The 23,385-nt window shown below is 35.1% G+C and overlaps 2 protein-coding genes across 2 annotated transcripts; both read left to right on the forward strand.

The window, feature by feature from the left end:
• The first annotated feature begins 4,818 nt into the window (after positions 1–4,818).
• LOC127540354 (putative olfactory receptor 5AK3) lies at positions 4,819–5,748 on the forward strand. The gene has a single exon (XM_051965001.1). It carries the CDS (start codon positions 4,819–4,821, stop codon positions 5,746–5,748), a length of 930 nt encoding a protein of 309 aa, XP_051820961.1.
• A 12,014-nt stretch (positions 5,749–17,762) lies between these two features.
• LOC127540353 (putative olfactory receptor 5AK3) lies at positions 17,763–18,908 on the forward strand. The gene has a single exon (XM_051965000.1). It carries the CDS (start codon positions 17,924–17,926, stop codon positions 18,851–18,853), a length of 930 nt encoding a protein of 309 aa, XP_051820960.1. The 5' UTR covers positions 17,763–17,923; the 3' UTR covers positions 18,854–18,908.
• The last annotated feature ends 4,477 nt before the right edge of the window (positions 18,909–23,385 follow it).

Below are 23,385 nucleotides of genomic sequence, written 5' to 3' on the forward strand. Positions count from 1 at the left end.
CAGACATTTTTGTACATGTAGTCCTCCCTTTTTTATGATTCCTTTGGGATATGATTGGATTAAAGTGTATAATCAGTTTGAAAGTCCTTGGGGCATGGCTCCATATTGTTCTCCAGAATAGTTGGATCAGTTCACAACTCCACCAACATTGTATTAGTGTTGCAGTTTTCCCACATCCCCTTTAACCATTATTATCTTTTTCTATCATCTTAGCCAATCTGAGAGGTACGTAGTGGTAACTCGGAATTGTCTTTACTCACTTTACCCACTGACTAACTTTAATAATGCAAGATATTCCAAAATGAAGAATAGCAAAATTTTCACCAATCTATAAGAAGGAGATAAGGGAGAGGGAAAGAGAGAAAGAGAAAAAGGGGGAGGGAAGGGGAAGAGGGAAAGATAGAGGAGGAGAGAGAAAGAGAGAGATAAAGAGGGAAGGAGGGAGAAAAGAAGCATGTTAGGAGTGGAGTCATTCTTTTGAAAATAATTATGCCTAATACCTATAAGGACAATATTAAATATTTCTGTAGCATTTTATGATTTGTTAAGCACTTGACATGTTGTAGCATTGATCCTCACAAAAACTCCATCACATAGATGCTTTTATTAGCCTCATTTTTCATACAAGGAAACTGAGGCTGGGGTTAAGTGACTTGGCCATAGGAATCAAAAATCTGAGATAATGTTCAAACTTATTTATCCTGATTCCAAGTTCAGAGTTCTCTCCATGGTGCCTCATCAGTCTTACAGTCAAGTGAACAGTACAGAAATCTTGACTTTCCTGTAGAATGAAGGGCACATAGAAGATGCTTATTGAATGCTTATTGATGAAAGCATTGAAGTGATTGATTATTTAGTAGTTGTGTGACCATAAAGAAATCATCTGGGTCATTTGAAACAAGCATTATCTACCTGTAAAGTGAAAAATTATCTCTCAGAGGTTTAAAATGATATGCTTTGCAAATTTGGAAGTATCTTTAAGAGAAATATGATTCATAAACATTACTGCAAAATTCCCAAGTAATTGGAAAAAAACAACACTTCTGGGAAATCAAAAGGTAAGGAGCTACTGATAGTTTTTCTCATGATATTTCCTTGTCTTCTGGGACTAAAAATGCCTAGGGGAGTGGGTCCCCATGCTATGTGGCTGTCATGTGTGTGCCCATATTTGGAACATTGACAAGATGTCACATAAGGACTCCAGTGAGCCTAAACCCGATGGGAGCAGGAGAATTTGAAGTGAGATTACTTCCCCTGAAGCCAGTCTCCCATTATTCCCAATAATCTGTGTGACTTTGAGAAAATGTCTTAGGGAAGAAGTAGAGTTTGGAAGACCAGAGTCAGAGGAACAGGAGAGCTGGTTCTGAGGCTGAACTGGAACCTCTCACACTTAGCAGAGCCAAAGTGAAAAAGAACTGAGTGGTGGGGTGAGTAGGTAGGACATCTGACTTTCCAAAGTTACTAAATGACTTTCAGAAGGTAGAGATCACCATCAGGGATCAGACTCTTAACATTTAGAACCTCAGTGGCCTTAGAGATCAGCAAGTTCATCCTCTTCATTTCTGGAGAGGAATGATCAGGGATTCCTCTTACACTTTATGATCAATAAATCACTTCACATGTATTATCTCATATGATCTACATAATAATCCTGGGAGGTAGAACAACCATTCTCCACCCTCCCCCACTTTTACAGGTGAGGAAGCTGAGAAATAACAGAGGGTAAATGACTAAAATAGGCTCTAGTGTCTAGTAAGTGTCTAAGGTAGAACTTGAGTTCAAATTTTTCAGACACTAATTCAATATTTGATCCACTCTCCCACTCAAATGTCTATAGAAAAATGATACAACGTATTATCCTTCAAATTCATATTACTATCTATGTATTGAGCCACATGAGAAAGCTGTTCTTAATTATCCCTAAAGTTCCTCCCAGCTCTTAATTGAGTCTCCTGTGTACTAATCTAAGCAAGATCTTGTGCTTAGAGCTTCAGATACAGAGAGAGAGCACATTTTCCTGGTGCTCGAGATATTTATCTTCTATTCTGTTCTATTCTATTCTTATAGGGAAGAAACAGGATATGCCATTAACAGAGAATGATATGGGGAAGTAGTGAGTGATTGTTATTTAAAAGAGACATAAAGAAGGAAGTAGAAAAGAAAAGGATGAAAAACAGAGAAATAGAACAAGAGAAACCAAAAAATAATAAAAATAGAGGAAAATGCCTGTGGATTTCTAAAAAGGATGACTTCCAAGAGGATGCAGTTTTCCTCACTGAAGCATTGAAGGGCAATTAGAAATCTGAAAGATCAGGTAAGGAAATAAGGCATTTGAGAAAGGAGAAGCTTATTCATATTCAGCAAAGACAGAGAAAGTCAAGCTTACTTTGGAGGAGAGCTGGCTGGCTGGTATGTGCCATGAATAAAGAATAGTGAGAACTGAGTCTTTGAAGGAAGTTAGAGCTAAGTCTTCAAATATCCAATGAAAGAGTTTCCATGTTGTATATACTATCAGGAGTAATACTGAAGGAATAATATTGAACTATTGGATTTTCTGGAGAAACACAGGAGCCTTGTGTGCCTGAGATAGGTTATTTTGGAACTTTGTGAAGGATGGTTGAATAAGGAAGACAATGAAAAGACAGCGAATTATAGGAAGCAGTATGAGAGCCAAGACTCAGGGTGAGGAAGGACTTAATGTTCAGAATGGCTATGTGACTAAAAAGAACAGGATGGACACAAGAGATGTATTATAGAAGGAAGTGACAGAACCTAGCAATCTATTGCATATGACTGATGAGGGAAGAAGAGTAGCATTAGACTCACTTTTAGAGCCCAGGTGATAGAGGGCATTGAGATACCACCAAAAGAAAAAGGTAAGTTGGAAGGACAGATGGATTTGATAAGAGGCAGAAACAAGATGGAGTCAAACTTTTCTTTTCACAAGTCATTAACTAACCTTTCTGATTTTTAATTTGGAGAGAGAAAAAAAAAAAGAACTGGGGTAATGGATAGCAATGAAACAAAGACTAGCTGTAGCAAGGTGACATACTAGGTGTAGTGGCCAAGAGAGGGTTGGCCCAATAGTCAAACAATAGTGGTGAGGTAATGGTGGGACATCAATTAAAACAGGGATTTCTATAGGCAAACACTCTAGATATGCAATTTAGTTGCATGACCCCTGTAGTGAGGGCAGAGAGAGATATGGAGCCTCTAGGAAGAAAAGAAGCATGAGCAAGTTGTGAGTATAGTTATACAGAAGGAGGGGATTATGATACATGTCTGTAATCCATTACTAAGCCAGACTCAGATTGATGAATCTCTTGAACTCAAGGGCTCCGAGACACTGTGGGGAGAGAACCAACTGGGTGTGCCCAGTAAAGGCTAACACCAATATAATGGACCATGAGAAGCAGTGGGGCTCCAGGCTGCAGGAGGAGGGATAGACTAGCTCAAGTCAGAAATGGAATTACCAGCGATATTGGGAGATGAGTGGCCACTGTACCTCCACTCTCGATAGAATAAGGATATTCCATCTCCAAAACAAAAGGGGGAAAAAGACAACAGTAACTAGACAAGATGTAAAAAGATCTAGACTCTAGTTCTAGTTAAACCAACGGCTCTGGGTAGGGGGATGTTTTAGTGACTTTAGAGAAATTATAGAAGCTCTTTGTGGTCTCTGTTTTCTCATCTGTTGATACAAAGAGACTTGGCTTAATGATCTCTAATATATCTTTTACTTCTGACATTAGGAAGCTCTTCACAAGTCTCACACTACTCTAGGTTCAAGGTTCCAGGATTCCTTCACTCAGAGCTAACACCTTGTTCTGAGCACTCTTCTATCTTTGGCTCATTTTCCACCTCTAATAACCAATGATTCCTTAGATCTAAATACCCCTTCATAACCATCTCTTACACCCCAAGCAAAGAAAACTGTTAGCCGAGCCCTTCCAGGATGACCAGCACCACCAATTGTAATGGTTTGTTTTAGAGTGCTCTGAGTTTTTTTTTTTTAATCAAACAAGAAGGAGGCATCTAAGTGATGCAGCAAATGGAATGCTAAACCTAGAGGGTCAGGAAGTCTTGAATTCAAAATTTGTCTCATACATCTGGGGAAAGACTCTGGACAGAACATTTGCCCTCTGCCTTCCTAATTGCTTCTTCCATAAAATGGAGATAATAGTAATACCAATATCCCTGGAAATTGTAAGGGCTGAATTTAAAAATAAATTAATATAACATGTCTTCTAAACTTTCAGGTGCTAGGTAAATGTTATCTACTAATATTATGACTTACACAGTTCAGCAAGGATTTTCCCCTTCAGAGCAGCACCAGGGAGACTAAGATACTTATTCCTTTCATGCTGTCATTTCTGAGAACACACATTCCTTCATTCCTTGTGAAACTGTTTTGAAGACTAGGTTTAAAACTCGATTTTTAAGACAGGTTAAAAGCTGAAAGGAAACCCATGCTCCTAAACTGCCTCATGTGAAGGAACCTTAGAAAATCAGCCTCAGAGTGTGATTGTAAATGTCAGAGCATCCCGAGACGCAGTTGTTATATTGGTTGGTTTTACTGAACAACTTTCTTTTTTTCTTGTTTTCAATCTTTTTTACAAGGGATGGTTCCTTGGGTTGGATAGTGGATAAAGCTAATTTCAAAAATCAAAGTGATGTGAAATCAAAAACATTTCAATAAAATAAGCTTGTTAAAGAAAAACTTCCATTCTAAACTAAATTCTATTTTATTCCTAATCTGAGGTCATTAAATCTTAGTCCTTCTCCTTCTATCTTTCATTTGCAGATGATATGAAAGCCATGACCCAAGAAAATGGCACCAAAGTGACCGAGTTCATTTTATTGGGATTTGCAATTCGACAAGAACTGCAGTACATGCTCTTCCTGGTGTTTCTGGTCATCTACAATATATCTCTAGTGGCTAATTTTGGTATGATCCTGCTCATCAAATGTGATGTTCGCCTTCACACTCCCATGTATTTTTTCCTCCAAAACTTGGCTTTCGCTGACCTCTGTTACACAACTGCTATCACTCCCAAGATGTTGGTCAACTTCCTGGTCTCAGATAAGTCCATCTCATTCTCAGGGTGTGTGATACAATTATATGTTTATGGTATATTCGCCACAATTGAATGTTACCTTCTGGCTGCCATGGCTGTAGATCATTATGTGGCCATCTGCAACCCGCTCCGTTACCCAGTAGTCATGTCCCGGAGAGCCTGCATCCAGTTGGTCACTGGATCTTATGTCATGGGTTGCCTGAATGCTACCACACACGTAGGCTTTCTCCTTTCACTGTCTTTCTGCAATTCTAACAAAATCAATCACTTCTTTTGTGACTTGCCCCCGATGCTGAGCCTCTCCTGTTCCAATATTGATTTTAATATCCTGTTGACTATGATTTTTGTGGGCTTTAACCTGATAGGCACATTTCTGGCTGTGTTCTTCTCCTACATTTACATCCTGGCTGCCATCTTGAGGATGCCCTCTACTGCAGGGAGGCACAAAGCCTTCTCCACTTGTGCCTCTCATATGACTGCTGTCACCATGTTCTATGTAACATCCTGTTACATGTATTTACAGCCTTCTTCCAGCAAATCAGAAGAGAATGATAAAGTAGCTTCTGTGTTTTATGGCATCATAATACCCATGTTGAATCCCCTGATCTACAGTCTGAGAAACAAGGAGGTAAAAGAAGCAATGAAAGTTCTTATGAAAAGTTGTTTATGAGTCAGTTCTTATTCCAATTCAGAGAAGCATTCAAACAAAGAGGGTCTCATTTATTTTCTTTAATAGCTAGATGTTGGATCAGTTCAGAGAACAGATCATTTCATTGCTTCAACATGTAAATAAGAGATAAATATGGAGAGTATGACAAACTTCAGTTAAAATTTATAAATATATTCCCTCCTTGTTCTACAGCCTACTTGAATCCAACATGGATATTTCTATTTCTATTGTCCTTTTAGTCATCCATCCCTCTGATTCTTCAGAATTTTGGTGTTCCAAGATTTGTTACCACTCATTACTCTTAACAGAATGTTTACATTAAGAAGAAAAATATTTACACTGAGGCAATTTGAAATCATTAAAAATACTAGGCAGTTTTCCATGTGCATACAGACCATATTATTCCTCCCATTCAATTTTGGGCTCATTTGACTAGTTACATATATTATATTAGTAATTTGCATTGATGTATTAATTCATGGACTAGCAATACAAATATATGTTATTGTCTGAGCTATAAATATTTATATCACTCATTTAATTGGTCCTATATAAATTGCTAAGGTGATCCTTTTTGAGTAGTCAATCTATTTTAATAAGTTGTTTTGATATAGTTGTTGTAGAATCATTTCAGTCATGTCCAACTCTTCATAACCCCATTTGAGTTTTCCTTAACAAGGTCACTGAAGTGGTTTGCTATTTCCTTCTCCAATCTATTTTACAGAAGAATAACTGAGGCAGATAGGCTTAAGTGACTCGCCCAGAGTCACACAATTACTGCATGAGGCCAGATTTGAATTCATGAAGATGAGTCTTCTTGATTTAAAGCCCCATGCTCTATTCAATGAGACATAGCTAGTCTAAACCATAGACTAGCCAGAAGTCTTTGAATTTACAGAAAATCCCTTTTTCATCTTGTTATCATGAAAGACATACTCAGCCATAATGATGGACAGCTTTTCAAAACATTTTCCTCCATATCGTGTGCCTGATTTAATTTTAATAACTAAAGAATGCTTTAACCAAATTATCTCTATGGTTGAGTTATCAAAGAATCTTGCATGATCTTTTCCTTTTTATGGAAGACAAGGGGGTGGCACTTAACTTCCCCTTGAACGTCTAACATCTTGTGCATACAAGTAATTCATTATTCAAGTCCCTTTTATTGCTTTTTGGGGAAATAACACCTATTTGTCATTTATTGCAGTCTTTTGATATTTTTCTCTCTTGAAGATATGTTGAAAGCTAATTGCTGAGTACCTTAATAATTTGGTTTGAAAATTGGAAATTGGAATTCTTCAAGTCCAGATGCTCTTCCCAGTCTTCCTGGTGTAATTTTTCCTGGTAAAAATAACAATGTGTACTAACCTATTTTATTCAAAAGTCATAATTAAAGGTGATTACTGTGGAGTATTGGCAGTTCCACTTCATTTCCACCTTTAAAACAGAATCAGAATCTGACTTTTATATGCTCTTGTTGGAGTACATGGGAGAGCTGTTGTAATACACGGGAACCACCTGACAGCAGCTGCTGGAGATCCAATCCAGACCTGCAGAATGGATCTCCTCTTGTGAGAGGATGGTACAAGGAGACTGAGAGGCAATTGCTATTCTCTGATCTCTCTGAGAGGCCATTACATTGTCCGATCTCTCTCCTCTTCCATCTGCCTCCAATTTATCTCATTCCCAGTCTGCAACACCTGTGTCAGCAAAGGCTGCCTTGCAACTGTTTCAGATGTTATGATCCACAGCTATGGAGGCTCTCAGAGAATTGACCTGTCCCTTGACATGCTCTATTCTTCTGAACCAACTTGCTGCATCATTACCTAAACTTAACTGCCAAATTCAGTGTCATTTTTGAAGGCTTCATTATCTCTGACCTCTCCCCACATACACTGTTGACCATCCTTCTTGGAAATTCTATTTTTCTTTGACTTTAATATCTCTTCCCAGGTATTCCTTCTTCCTGGGGTTTTTTTTTTCCCAAATCATCCATCTCCTGACTCCAAACTTGGAGTGTTTGGAATCTCCATCCTGTGTACTTTTTTTCAAATGAGTTATTAAAATGCTTGGCAAACCTTAAACTGTCACACAAATGTGAGTGATTGCTATTATTACTAATTTCTTAACTCTTCCCCCTATTGCTTCAGAATTCAGATCAAATGACATTTTCCTTCATGATACCTTCCTTAATCCTCTACAGCTATTACTGATGATCTCTAACTTCTCTGAGTACATTCTTTGTATTTATTTGTATGTTTATGTTATGTCCTTTCAGAGGGTTAAAACCTCACTATGGCAAGGATGCTTTCATTATTGACTTTGTGGTCTACTGTATTTAACACAGTGGATTACACATAGTATGGAGTTAATAAATATATGTTGAATTTGAAATTGCCAACACAAAGGTCACATCCACTGATAGATTGATAGGCTGTTACAAACATCAGAAATTCACCCAACTTAATTGGGAGAAGTATCAACCAAAGATCTAAACATGTCTTCTTTGGGGTTTTTACTAGAAGTTTTAAATTATCTATGGCAGTTCCTTAGGTTTTCTTCAAAGTCAGTTTCTTGAAATTTGCTAACAGAATATCATCTGCTATTAGGTAACTCAGTCACAGGCAAATTTAGAAAATAAGAACAATAAGTGAAGGTGCAACAGAAGATTTACATTGCTTATGCTTTTGCCATTGTTAAATCATATTTATATGTTCATAGGAAAATATTGGTCTCTATTCTAGCAGAAAAAGGTGGGGGGCGTAGTGGAATTCACCTCTATGTTCTAGATTAAGAAAAATTGAGTTTTCCTTAAAGAAATATGAAAAGAGGCACAGAATACAATAATGGAAAAAGAGATCCAAAAACTCAAGGAAGAAAATAACTCCTTGAAAACTAGAATTGGACAAGGAGAAGCTAATGACAGTATAAGACATCATGAAATAATAATAACAAAATAAAAAAAATGAAAAACTAGAAGAGAATATGAAACACCACCTTAGAAAAACAACTGATCTAGAAAATGGATTGAATGTAGACAATATAAGAATTGTTGGACTACCTGAAAATTATAATAAAAAGAGTCAAGATATAATATTGCAAGAAATTATTAAGGAAAAATGTCCTGATGTACTAAAACAAAAAGGCAAAATAGAAATAGATAAAAATCTATTATGCACCACCTCACAGAGATCTCACAATCAAAATTCAGAGCAACAACACAGCCTAATTTCAAAGTTCCCAGGTTAAGGAGAAAATATTGCAATCAACTAAAAAAGATAATATTGTAAAACTACAGTTGGGAGAACAAAAGATTTAATAGCTTCTACTTTAAAAGACAAGAGGGTTTGAAACATGTTTTGAAAAGCAAAAGAGCTGGATTTGTAATCAAAAATGACTTCTTCAAGAAAGCTGAGCATAATTCTAAATAAAAATTATATTTAATGAATTGAAAGACTAAGTATTTGTGTCAAAAAAGATCAGATCTCAATAAAAATAGGTATTATTTTTTAATAAAATTGAATTGAGCACGAGGGGTGATTTTTAAAAATAAAATTGAGCACAGAGGTAAAAATGAGCACAATGAGACATGAGTGAAAAAATGGAAATAAGTGGGGCTCAGGCTGAATTTTTATTCTTATCAGAATTAGACTAAAGAGGGAATAACATAAAATGACACAAAAGTTTTCTAAATTTATAAAGAATTAGGAGAGCAAGGGGACAGGAAGAACTTTTAGAAGAGTATGTAGATCAATAAGTAAGAGGGTAAGGGGAAAATGAGGAAGGGATTATTTTAAAAAGCGTGGATTAGGAAGTTGATAGAAGTAAATCAGATGTGTTTGCAGGGAAAGGGTAAAAAGAGAGAATGAGAAGAATAAAAAATAAATAGAATAGAGTGAAATATTAAATAGCAATTATAAATTTTAGTGTGGGGGTGATGAACTCACTCATAAAATGAAAATAGCAGAATGAATTAAAAATCAGAATCCAACAATATATTGTTTATATCACAACAAAATAAAAAAATAATATTATTATATTCATAGATGCAGAAAAAACTTTTGATGGAATACAATACTCATTCCTGTTTAAACACACACACACACACACACACACACACACACACACACACACACACAAATAGGTGTAAGTAGATTTTTTTCTTAGAATGATAAAAAGCATTTATCTAAAACCATCAGCAAGCATTATTAGTAATGGGGATATCAAAAGCCTTTCAAGTAAGATCAGGAGGGGAAAAAAGGATGCCCATGGCCAATTATTATTTAATTTTATATTAGATATGCTAGCAATAACAATGAGAGAAGAAAACAAAATTGATGGAATCAGAATGGGCAATGAGTTAATGATATTGTCTCTTTTTGTAAATGATATACTTGGAAAACACTAAAGATCCAATTAAAAGTTAGTGAAAACAATTTTAGCAATGTGTCCAGATATGAAATAAACCCATGAGCTTCTATAAGTCACCAACAAAGCCATGCAAGAAACAGTAAGAGAAACTCCATTTAAAATAAGTATAGACAGTATAAAATATTTGGGAGTATCCCTATGAAAACAACCCCAGTAACTACATCAATATAATTATAAAATATTTGATACTAATTAAATAAAATATAAAAAATAAAGAATAAATGTAAATATAAAATTAAAATAAAATATAGGAAATTGTTCATGAATAGACAGAGCCAATATGGTTAAAGAAGATTGTATAAATAAATCAGTTTATATAAAACTATGCCAATCCAATTAAATTGTGAAAAAAAAATGTTTTACTGAGCTATAAAATAAAAACAAAATTCATTTGGAAAATCAAAAGGTCAAGAAAATCAAGAATTAATTTTAAAATCATAAAGGACAGATGTTTAACAGTAGTAGAAATTATACTATAAGGCAGTAATTATCAAAACTATCTGCTACTGGCTAAAAAACAAAAAGGTGAATCAGTAAAACAGAGAAGAAATACAATGCACAACAGAAAATAATTATAGTAATTGTATTTGACAAGTGTAGAGATTTAATGTTTTGGAGTAAAAATTCATTATGTGTTTTTTTTAAGTGATGAAAAAGCTGGAAATCTGTCTGACAGAAAATGGGCATAGACTAATATTTTAAACTTTTTACCAAGAAAAGGTCAAAATGGACACATAAGGTAGATATAACAAGTGATATCATTTTAAAAAATAGAACATGGGATATATTACCTATTAGACTTACTAGAGAACAACTAATGAATAAATGAGATAGAGAGATTATGTTAGATTGAAAATGGATAATTTTGATTACGTTAACTTTAAAAGGTTTTGTATAAATAAAATCAATATAGCCAAGATTAAAAGGAAACTGGGAGAAAAATTTTAGATAAAGTTTCTCAAATAAATGTCATATCTCAAATATATAAATGTATTAGAAATATGAATCATTTCCCAATGGATAAATGGTCAAAAACTATGAACAGGCAATTTCTATATGAATAAATCAAAATTATATACAGTTATGTGAAAAAAATTATCTAAATTAGTATCAATTAGAGAAATAAAAATTAAAACAAATTTGACATATTTAGACTGATTTGACATATATAGACTGATTAAAATAATAGAAGGGAAAATGTTGGAGGGGATATGGAAAAATAAATACCCAAATTAATTAAAAAAGACATATGAAGAAAGTTGCTATCCATTGCTATAGAAAAAACAGATAAATACAAGTAAGTTTACTATGGTTTTACATATATATATACATGCTTTGTTTAAAAGTAGCCTTCTCTGGGGCAAATTTTTTTAAAGTATGAGTTGAGACCACATATGAGGTCACAATACTGGATGTGGAGATCACGAAATTTTGATTTGTTGTCTTATTTGTATTTATTTATTGGTTTTAATAAATTATATCTATTATTATAATTTGTTTACTTATTTTATATTCCTGTATATACAGGGCTACATAAAATTTTCTCAGGAAAAAAGTTCACAAATGAAAAAAGTTAAAGAAGTCCTGCTAGGACAAGATGGGAAAAGAGAAAGAAAAAAAAATTTAAATGCACAGTAGAAAACAAAAGTAAACTTAGAACAAAGAATAAAAAAGCAGGTTAACTTTGGAAATGATGTATAGTATTTATAATTTTTCAAAAATAATAATGTTTTTATAATGAATTCTCTTTTATGATATACTGCTTACATGGATTTTTTTGGTATTTAATTTAAAAATGAATTATAAATTTCAAAAGAAAGTAAAGAAATCCTGGGTTCACAACTTACGACCTATGTGGTTTTAGATAATTATGGGCTTCAGTTTCTTCATCTGTAAAATGAGGGGACTGGAATAAATGAAATTCATTTCCTTTCAGCTCTAAAATTGTGATTCTATATACTTCAAGTAGACACTCTCAAAGTCTTTCTTATTAGGTGTATGATTCTGGGCAAATACTTTAATTTCTCTGAGACTCTCACAAATCTCTTTCTGTCTCTTTAAGCTACAAGGATGTCTCGGCTTTGTTCTGACTGAAAATTTTTTCAATTCTGTGGTTTCCCTCCACCTCAAGACCCCTTCTCTCTTAGTGAATTCCTCTCAGAATCTCCATCTTGAGGACAGGCCAATCTTTTATCCCTTTCCCAACTTTGCTTCTGACTCTTTCCTACCATGTCCAAATATCTCCCTTTACCCCTGACTCTTCAGCTCTTTTATTTTTATTATGTGTTCTCCCTTCCTTATTAGAATTTAAGCTTCTTGAAAGCAAAGGTTTCCTTTTTTTTTAACTTGTATTTGTATCTCTGTTGCTTGGCACAATGTCGGTAAATAGAAAGTGCTTAATTAGTGTTGGTTGACTTGACTTGCCTCAATTATCTTACAAAATGAGTGGACTAGATTTGATTATTTTTAAAATCCCTTTCAACTCTAAATCTGACATATGAAATGTTGGGATCTCAGGAACTATATCTTGTGTGTGTGTGTTCAATGTCAAGAACTAGTTGCCAAAAGCTCCTCATAATCCACTTCATTTCCTAGCATTAGTCCCAAATCATTCCAATATCACATCTGTAGCATATTCTAGTCAAGTCCCAAAGGCTTTCTCTTACACGAAATGGACTGTCCTCTGAAATAGACTATTGGTTTCCATATTGATTGCCATGACAAGAAAAGAATTACTTCTATTGCTTCAGAGTGTCATCTCCTCTACTTAGAAAATTATTTAGGGTACTGGGAGAATAAGGGAATTGTTCAGTGGGGTTCTATAACCAGTGTATACCATGACAAAACTTGATTTCAGATTTTCCTGACTGAGAAAGTCATCTACCAGATGACAGGTCGATAGCCACTACACTGTCATACTGACTTTCTTAATTATCATACAGATAAATCCCTTAATACTTAAGTTTGAAAACAACTATAATGATGATGATAATGGGAATTCTATTCTAGGAGGCTGCCTCATGTCTAACTCTGAAGGAAAAAAAATAATGATCACTGTTCCTCCTCTGAGACCATAGATACTCAGGAGAATGGATCCCAAGTCCATGCCCTGGCTAATGTATGTTCTGCATCAGGAGTACTAAAGGGATGTCATCTGAGATGTCAATCAGTCTGTCCCTAATATAAACAGTGAAATACAAAGTGATATCATTTCCTCTAAAATGAATCCAATCACCCACTATTTTCAATGAGCAGTGACTATACCAGTATCTCAGGAGAATAAGCCTGAGGGGCCAGTGTGAAGAGACAGAGAAGCTGGCATAAAACTGAATGGGAATTTCTTTCTCAGTAAAGTCACAATGAAAAAGGAGTATGTGCTTTATAATATGTGAGCTCTAGGAATATAATCACCTGTCCTCCCTTTTATTTTTATTTTTCATAATTAATTTTTTGGCCTTGTATTTCTCCTTATGAATTTTATTAACATTTTACATCATCTTATCAGGTATGCTATTGGTATTTTATTCAGTACAACCTAATATTTTCATTTGAACTTGGTAATTAAACTCATCTCTACTATATTAGCTCAACTTAATCATGAATATTAAATATCTAGCCATGTATTTAGTTGATTTATTTGGTTAAGATGATATCTAGTCGACTTTGTATCAATTCATTAAGTATTGGTGGGCTACTTGCACAATACTGAAAATGTTGCTATTTTAAGAATTATTTTTATCTTTTTTTTCTGAATATTGTTGATGACATATAAAAATACTGATTTTTTGTGATTAAAAAATAATGAGGAGTATGAAATATTGCTGATGGAATGAATGAGATGGCAGGACTTTCCATATTCTGGTACATTTCAAGATACTTAGACACAGAAGGTTAACTCAAGTCAACACATATTATTCCAATATGTATCAGGCACAATACAAGACGTGAGAAGACTATATATACATACAAATATATACACGCTCGTAGTAGAAGTAGTAGTCAAATACTACCTACTTCTATGGGGCCAGCTAGGTGATGTAGTAGATAGAATACTATATCTAGAGTCAGAAGAATATGAGTTCAAATCTGATCTCAGATGCTTACTAGCTTTGTGACTTGGTCAAGTCACTTAACCCCTATTTATGCCAGTTCTTCATCTGTAAAATGAGGACACACTAGAGAAAGAAATGGCAAGCCACTAGTATCACTGACAAGAAAACCCAGTAGACAAAATGCATAGGGTCACATAGAATTAAACATGACTGAACAACTTAAAACTGCTACCTATTTCTGTTGCTAGTATACAACATGGTATACTTGATAATAGTCATATAAATATTACCTACCAAAGGTAGGGGGTGAGGAAAAAATAGATGAGATCCAGGCAAAGAGCTGTATAAGATAAAGAGGGCTAAGAACCTTTTTTAGTTAGAAAGAACAGGGAAGAATTCATGGAGAAGGTAACACATCAGATGAGTCTTGAAAGAAAATAAGACTTGAGAAAGATAACGTAAATGAGGCACCTTCCGAATACTAGACCTGAAATATGTGCATGGAGATGAAAGATAGAAGGTTGATTTGGGGAGAAACTAGCAATCCAGTCTCCCTATAATGTAAAATGTGTAAAAGGAAGGCTTGTGAAATAAAGCTAAATTGGTAGAATAGAACCACTGGAGGGCTTTAAATATGCCATGCTAACAATCAGGAACCAATGAATGATCTTGAGAAGAGAAATACACACTTAAACCTTTGCTTTGAGCAAATTATTTTGGCCGTGACATAAAAGAATTGGAGAAGAGATTCACTGGAGAAAGCAAATACTAATTAAGAAGCTATTTCAATAGAGCAGGCTAGAGAGAATGAGCTCCTGAAGCAGGTTACTAGGTGACAAATGTAAATCAATAGAAGTGAATAAATGTGATCGATTTAATGGTAGAACTGCCCAGTGATAGGGGAAGGTGGGCAATAGCAGAGAGAGATCAATGGAGTTATGTATGAATGCCAGCAGCAATATGGTTTGTTATGGCATGTCCCAAACCTGAATAATGAATATCTTTCCAATTATTTCTTTCCCTTGGATTGTTAAGAGTATTTATAGTTATTTTTATAAATCATCTCAGTGTTTTGATAAGTTAAAGCCCAGATATCTGGGGGTTTTATGACACTGGAATATCTTGTTTCTCCTCCTTTCAACACCCTTTACAGACATTATAAGGGAATTTCTCTTATTATTGTATCTTTCTGGGTTTTGTGAGTATTGTGTTAGTGAGTTCCTGGCTTTTGAGACATAATGAAAAAAATTGTGAATTAGGTTGTTTCTGACAAACCTTGCAAAAGCAATTAATTGTCTCATCTTGTTTTTAACTGATTTTCTCGGGTTTTCAAAGGATAACTCCTTGTCATCCCCAACTTGGATGTTTTTCTCTCCTTTATCAATGCTTATACTTGTGATTTTCTTCTCTTTCATGTTGTTTAAGACAGCCTTTCTAAAACTATGTAAATAATACTGGAGGGATTTTAATAAATCATTTAAGCATCATTTAAAATTTTACAAGATGTTATCCTGGAAACTCTGTGAAATGATAAATACTAGTGATACAATCTCCTTTTTTCATTTATAGGAAACTAAGATTGTGAAAGGTTAAATAATTTCTTATTGTCACATAGGTAAGAAATAGAAACTGACAATGACTATAGCAATCTATGTTTGACAAACCCAAAGACCTCAGCTTTGGGGATAAGAATTCACTATTTGACAAAAACTGCTGGGAAAATTGGAAACTAATATGACAGAAAGTAGGCATTGACCCACCCCTAATATCCTATACCAAGATAAGATCAAAATGGGTTCATGATCGAGACATAAAGAATGACATTACAAACAAATTAAAAGAATATAGGATAGTTTATCTCTCAGATCTGTGGAGGAGGAAGCAGATCTTCTTTGTGACCAAAGAAAAACTAGAGATCCTTATTGATCACAAAATAGACAATTTTTATTATATTAAGTTAAAACATTTTTGTACAAACAAAACTAATGCAGACGAGATTAGAAGGGAAGCAATAAACTGGGAAAACATTTTTACATTCAAAGGTGCTGATAAAGGCCTAATTTCTAAAATATAGAGAGAATTGACTCAAATTTATAAAAATTCAAGCCATTCTCCAATTGATAAATGGTCAAAGGATATGAACAGAGTTTTTAGATGAAGAAATTGAAACTGTAGTCATATGAAAAGATGCTCTATATCATTATTGATTAGAGAAATGCAAATTAAGACAACTGTGAGATACCAGTACATACTTCTCAGATTGGCTAAGATGACAGAAAAAGATAATGATGAATGTTGGGGGGAATATGGGAAAACTGGGACACTGATACATTTTTGGTTGAACTATGAACAGATCCAACCAATTAGAGTGCAATTTGGAACTATGCTCAAAAAGTTATCAAACTGTTCATACCCTTTGATCCATCAGTATTTCTACTGAACTTATACTCCAAAGAGATCTGAAAGGAGAGAAAGGGATTTACATGTGCAAAAATGTTTGGGGCAGCCCTTTTTGCAGTGGCAAGAAACTGGAAACTGAGTGGATGCCCATCAATTGGAGAATGGCTGAATAAGCTGTGGTATATGAATGTTATGAAATATTATTGTTCTGTAAGAAATGACCAGCAGAAGTGAAATGAGCAGAACCAGGAGATCATTATATACCTCAACAACGATGCTGTTTGAGGATATATTCTGATGGAAGTGGATCTCTTCGATAAAGAGAGCTAATTCAGTTTCAATTGATCAAGGATGGACAGAAGCAGCTACACTCAAAGAAAGAACACTGGGAAATGAATGTAAACTGCTTGCATTTCTGTCCTTCTCATGTTATTTATATCTTCTGAATCCAATTTTCCCTGTGCAACAAAAGAACTATTCGGTTCTGCACACATATATTGTATCTAGGATATACTGTAACCTATTTAACATATAAAGGACTGCTTGCCATCTGGGGAAGGGGGTGGAGCGAGGGAAGGGAAAAATCGGAACAGAAGTGAGTGCAAGGGATAATACTGTAAAAAATTACTCTGGCATGGGTTCTGTCAATAAAAAGTTTAAAAAAAAAAAAAGTAAATCTTTCCAGGCCCTCCAAAAAAAAAAAAGAAGTGACCAGCAGGATGATTTCAGAAAGGCCTGGAGAGACTTACAGGAACTGATGCTGAATAAAGTGAGTAGGACCAAAAGATCATTATATACTTCCACAACAATACTATATGATGATCAATTCTGATGGACATGACTCTCTTCAACAATGAGATGAACCAAATCAATTTCATTTGTTCAATAATGAATAGAACCAGCTACATTCAGTGAAAGAACTCTGGGAAATGAGTGTGAACCACTACATAGCATTTCCAATTCCTCTATTTTTGTCTGCCTGCTTTTTTTATTTCCTTCACAGATTAATTGTACATTATTTCAAAGTTCAATTCTTTTTATGCCACAAAATAACTGTATGGATATGCATACATATATTATATTTTAAATATACATTAACATATTTAACATGTATTGGTCTACCTTCCAAATGGGGAAGGGGTAACCTCCTAAAACCAAACTCAGAAAATGAAAGAAGATATAAGAGCATGAAACAAAAAAAAAAAAAAGATTCCGTTCCTAATTCTAGATCAATAATCTCCTTCTGATGCTTTTCTCTGTGTTGTTTTTCTTCTTCAGATGATTTGAAAGACATGGAACAAGGAAATGGTACCAGAGTGACTGAATTCATTCTATTGGGATTTGCAGTTCGGCAAGAACTACAGTACGTTCTCTTCCTTGTGTTTCTGGTCATCTATGTGATATCTTTAGTGGGCAATGTTGGGATGATCCTGCTCATCAAATGTCATTCCCGCCTTCATACCCCCATGTATTTTTTCCTCCAACACTTGGCTTTTGTTGATCTTTGTTACACCTCTGCGATCACTCCCAAGATGTTACTGAACTTCCTGGTATCCAACAAATCTATCTCTTTCTCAGGGTGTCTATTGCAATTGTTGGTTTATGCCACATTTGCCACAATCGAATGTTACCTACTTTCTGCCATGGCCATAGATCGTTATGTGGCCATCTGTAACCCATTACACTATGCAGTGGTCATGTCCCGGAGGGCATGCATCCAGCTACTCACTGGATCCTATTTCATGGGATCCCTGAATGCTTCTGTACATACGGGTTTTGCTTTTTCGTTGACCTTCTGCAATTCTAACACCATCAATCACTTCTTCTGTGATGTGCCCCCAATCCTGGCCCTTTCCTGTTCTAATATTGATATCAATGTCATGTTGTTAATAGTCTTTGTGGGTTTTAATCTGTCAAGCACCTTGTTAGTTGTGTTTCTCTCCTATGTTTATATCCTGGCTGCTATCTTAAGGATGCCCTCTGCTGCAGGAAGACACAAAGCCTTCTCCACTTGTGCCTCCCACCTGACAGCCGTCATTATTTTCTACGGAACACTCTCTTACATGTATTTACAGCCCTCTTCCAGTGAATCTCAGGAGAATGATAAAGTGGCCTCCGTGTTTTATGGTATTGTGATACCCATGTTGAACCCCCTGATCTACAGTCTTCGGAATAAAGAAGTCAAAGAGGCCATGAAAGTTCTATTAAAGAATTGCTTATGAGTCAAGACTTGTATTCCAAAGCATTGGTTCAGAAATGCATCTGAACAAAGAACATCCATACTATCTCCCTTCTCTGGCAGTCACATGGAATAATAGAGAGAATTTTAGGCATGGAATCAGGAAGACCTGAGTTGAAACACCAACTAAGACATTTATTAGCTCTGTGACTCAGAACAAGTCACTTAGCTTCTCTTAGCCTCAGTTTCTCCATCTGTAAAAATGTATAATAATGCCATCTTCCTCCAAAGGTTGTTGTAAAACCCAAATAAGATAATTTATGTGAAACACTTTACAAACTTTAAATCACGATGTAATTGCTAGATTTGTTATTGTTGCTTTTCATTGAAATCTCAACTATGGGAAAATGTAATAAATAAGCTGAAAATTTTTAAAAGATATGTGAGGATATTAGAAATAGATATTAGAATAGATATAATAATAGGCATTAGAAAGCCTTCCAATAGTGTCTAAAATATATTTACTAATATCTCCCCAAATTTAACATAATAATAACATAATAATCACAAGCCAAGTTTCACAAAAGTTGTACTGAAGATTTAAGCTACAATAACTTTAACTCATTAAGCTATAAATAGCCTTAAAATACACTAAGTCTTTGGGGACATCCAATAGAATACTTAGTGCTAAAGATGCTTAGTGCTCTCATCCTTACGAGGATGAGAGTATTTGCTTATATTTTACCAAAATACCTTCACATACATTATCTGAGTAGCTTGTCAGAAAAACCACCTTAAGTAGGCAGTAATATTGTCCCCACTTTATAGAAAACTCAGAGTTATTGTGTCATAAAATGGTAAATCTAGAAAAGATATTAATGATCTTTTAGTCCAAACCCTCCCCCCATCAGACAAAAAAAAAAATAGGAGCAATACAGGAAATGATTTGTCCAAAATATACAGCTAGTTACCCAGAAGAGATTGCTAGGCAGGCCAAAGAAAATAGAATACACTCCTATGATACCAACAGAGTGGTAAGAAGCCTTTCTAAATTAAAAAAATAATAATAATAACATCCCTATGTCCACTATTTTTTTGCCAAGGACTTCTTCAGTAGGCTGGAGAAAGTTTTTAATATCTTTTCAGAATACAATTCTATTATTTCATAATTGAATCAAATATATTTTAGTTAGAGATGAGTGAAACTGAAGATGTAGTTTTTTCCCCATCCAAGATTATATATCCTCTAATACTCTCCACAAGATGGTTTTGTGACCCTCCAAATTAAAAATCTCTGTCCTTTGTTAACTTACGGTCTAAAGAGATAACTATTCAATACCCTGGATTATTGTCTGACTCTGAAGGAACATCCAAAAAGTCACAGTGGAGTAGAATAAAGCATCAGGTTCAGCCATTTGTCCCCCTATAGTAGGATGAAGAGTAGCACAGGTCTCTATATAGGTACTTATTGAATTGACTTAAACTGAAGAGTTTAGAAGAAGCTAGAATTCTGTCTGCCAATGTGCAGGGCCTCCAGTAAACTTCATAATGCTAACATGTGGGGCTTTCCACTCTGAGCTACAGCAAACAGATCCTGAGGCTTCTTTTCATTTGGTTCCCTAGGGGTGAATAGCTTTGTTCTGAGTACACATTGACAATATTAACAAACAAATAGAGGGTGTCTCTCAGAAATAAGAGAAGGAACCATTTTGAGCCCTCTCCACTCATGTAAATCTAGTCAATGGCTTCAAAATAAGACATGCACTGATTGAAAAGCTTTGTGGTCTGTTCATTAAAATCAATTGCCTAAGGATGTCTAATTCTCTTCTCTGGGGGAGGGGCCAGCAGTAGCCTCCTGCCAGCAATCCCACAATTCTTGCTCTTGTGTTAAGCAAAGAAATGTCTTGGCTGCTTATTGCAGATGGTACCAACAAGAGACAGGGGCAAAATACCCCCACATGCCACTCCCTCCAATAAAAGCCACTGACTAGTATTTCACTAAAAGAGTTGACTGGGCCAAGCACGCCTCATCCCACTTCCACTCCATTTCAGACAAAAACAGTTGTGTTAGAAACAGCTGAAAGGTACAGAAATAGTGTTGGGCTTAGAGTCAGGAAGATTTGAAATCAAATTCTAACAGCCATTTTCTTAGCTGTGTGACCTTGAGCTAATACTTTCACCTTTCTAAATTTCAATTCCTTTCTATCTATTAAATGGGGATAATAATATAACCCCTCTCACAGAGCTGTTGTAAGGATAAAAGAAAGGACACAGTTACTATGTATTGCAAACTTTTAAAATGCTATATAACCACTAGATATTTTGTGGGGAGTACATTAAGGATAAAGTTTGTATTTAGAGAAGGCCCATAGAGGGAGATAATAGGTCACCAAGACCATGGGACATTAGCAACTTGGGTTGGGGACAGGACCAGAGGCCAACATAGGATATCTCCTGATACTGAAGAGCTTCACAGATCTACTGCTAGGGACCCAGAAAAGCAATCAGAGCAGGTCATAGAGGAGCTCACCTGGGTTTAAATCAAGTTGAGGAAGGAAATTTACCATCTGGTCATTTGCTATATTACATAATTATTCTGGCCAAAGGAACGAAAGTACTATTGATTCCCTTTAAATCTTAGGTGATCTTGAACCAAAGTCCTGCCCATTGTATTCATATGAGATAATTGCATCACAGATTGCAGATGATCAATAGTAACATTTACTTGTTCCGTGCTCAGCTACAACTTATCAATGACTCTATTTATATATCCACTGGAGAAAGTGGAAGATCAGAGAAAAAAAAGTCCCTTAGTATGTGCTCCATTCTCTAAGTCCCAAGAATCAGTTGGCAATGAAGAGGCAAAGAGAAAAATGACAATATTTCCTTAGCTGTTGAGATCTAAAAATAAAAGTAACTTGGAGCAATTAGAGTAGGGTTCACAGGAAAGAAAGAAATGATAGTTGTTCCTTCTGAAGTCAGAGTCTCTTTAATTTCCAACATCCTAGGTAACATGTCCTGGAGGTGCCCAACTTCAACTCTTAAAGTTTCCATAGATTAAAAAAAAAAAAAACATATCAAAGAGTTCATTTAAGAACTAGATGCAGGGGATTCCCTGTATTGGAGATCTGAGCAACCCCAGATAGAAGATCTTAAAAGTCCTGGTATCAACTGGTATTTATGTGAATGCTTTTAAGGGCTACTGATTTATCTGTGAAGCAGGATACACTGGCATTTGGTAACTACAGGAGAATCCACTAGAATGAAGTATGAAGTGCAGAACAAGAGAGAGAATAAATCCATTGAACTCAGAATCATGGAAGCTTATCTTTGGAAAGAAATAAGCAAATTACAATTGATGAACAACCCCTTCTGTATTATATCTGAGAAATGGTTATCAAGTCCAGACTTAATATTTCCAAGGAAGGATAACACATCACCTCCTAAGCCAACTCCCTCCAACCTAAAAGGGTTCTGATTTTTAGGATTTTTTTTACATCAAACAAAATCCTAACTGTAATTCCCACTCTAGTTCTGCCCTCTGAGTATAAAAAGAACAACCTTTTTTAAAAACCTTTTTTTGTTTGTTTGTTTTCCCTATCTGACATTCATCCAGGTACTTTAGATACTATCACATCTTAGCTCTGAAATGAAGATAACAAATTTTAGCACGTGTCACAAGAATAATGAAAAGATCAAATGGAGTCACATGTAGATGTATGAAGTGTTTCATCAACCACAAGGCACTATATCATAATCAAAAATTGTTATTTCATCAATCATGCATAAAGCATACAACATGATGTCTGTTGAACACAAGGGGAATAAGAAGATCCCTTCTATCTCTGAGTACTGATATTCTGTGACGATGTCCTAGATCAGGAAATTTTCATGTGATTTGTGTCAGTCACCTTAAGCATTCTGGTGGATTATGGATCTTTTCTTACAATAATTTTAAAGTCATAAAATGCAATAGAAATTAAAGATATTGGAATAAAGATACATTTTTCCCATGCAAGTTCAGAGACACCATAAAATTTATCCACCCAAAATAGAAACCCTGTTCTAGGAATAGAGAAAACACCTGCACTGTCATTCTTGCACCACAAGGAGGTTGTGGAGGAAGATTCAAGTGAATTCATGCAATATTAAAACTATGAAATGCAATTCAGTATTTTTCTTGATTCAGAAAGTACTTCAGAGCCTTACAGTGCTTCAAGCTAATCATTACAGAGTTCAGTGATTGGTGTCCTACAAATATATAGGTGTAAAAAGTGCTTTGGGGACTCTAGATAGACTGTGTTCTTGGTGGCCCAAGAAAGTGTAGGTGCCTGCATGTAATTTAATCTCAGTGTTTGTGGAAGCTACAATGAGAATAAGAATACCACCACTGGAGTGCTAGTATTTAATTCTGGGAGTAACATTTCAACATGGACAGACCCAAGCTGGACTCCATTTGGAAGATGGTAATGAAAATGATCAGGATCATGCCATGAGAAGCAATTGTGCATAATGGGGGTGGTTGGGAGATTTTTAGGTTAAATGTGAAATCCTTTTAAATATATTTCTATATTT

The sequence above is a fragment of the Antechinus flavipes genome, chromosome 6, assembly GCF_016432865.1.
Source record: "Antechinus flavipes isolate AdamAnt ecotype Samford, QLD, Australia chromosome 6, AdamAnt_v2, whole genome shotgun sequence".
In the NCBI taxonomy this organism is placed as follows: Eukaryota; Metazoa; Chordata; class Mammalia; order Dasyuromorphia; family Dasyuridae; genus Antechinus; species Antechinus flavipes.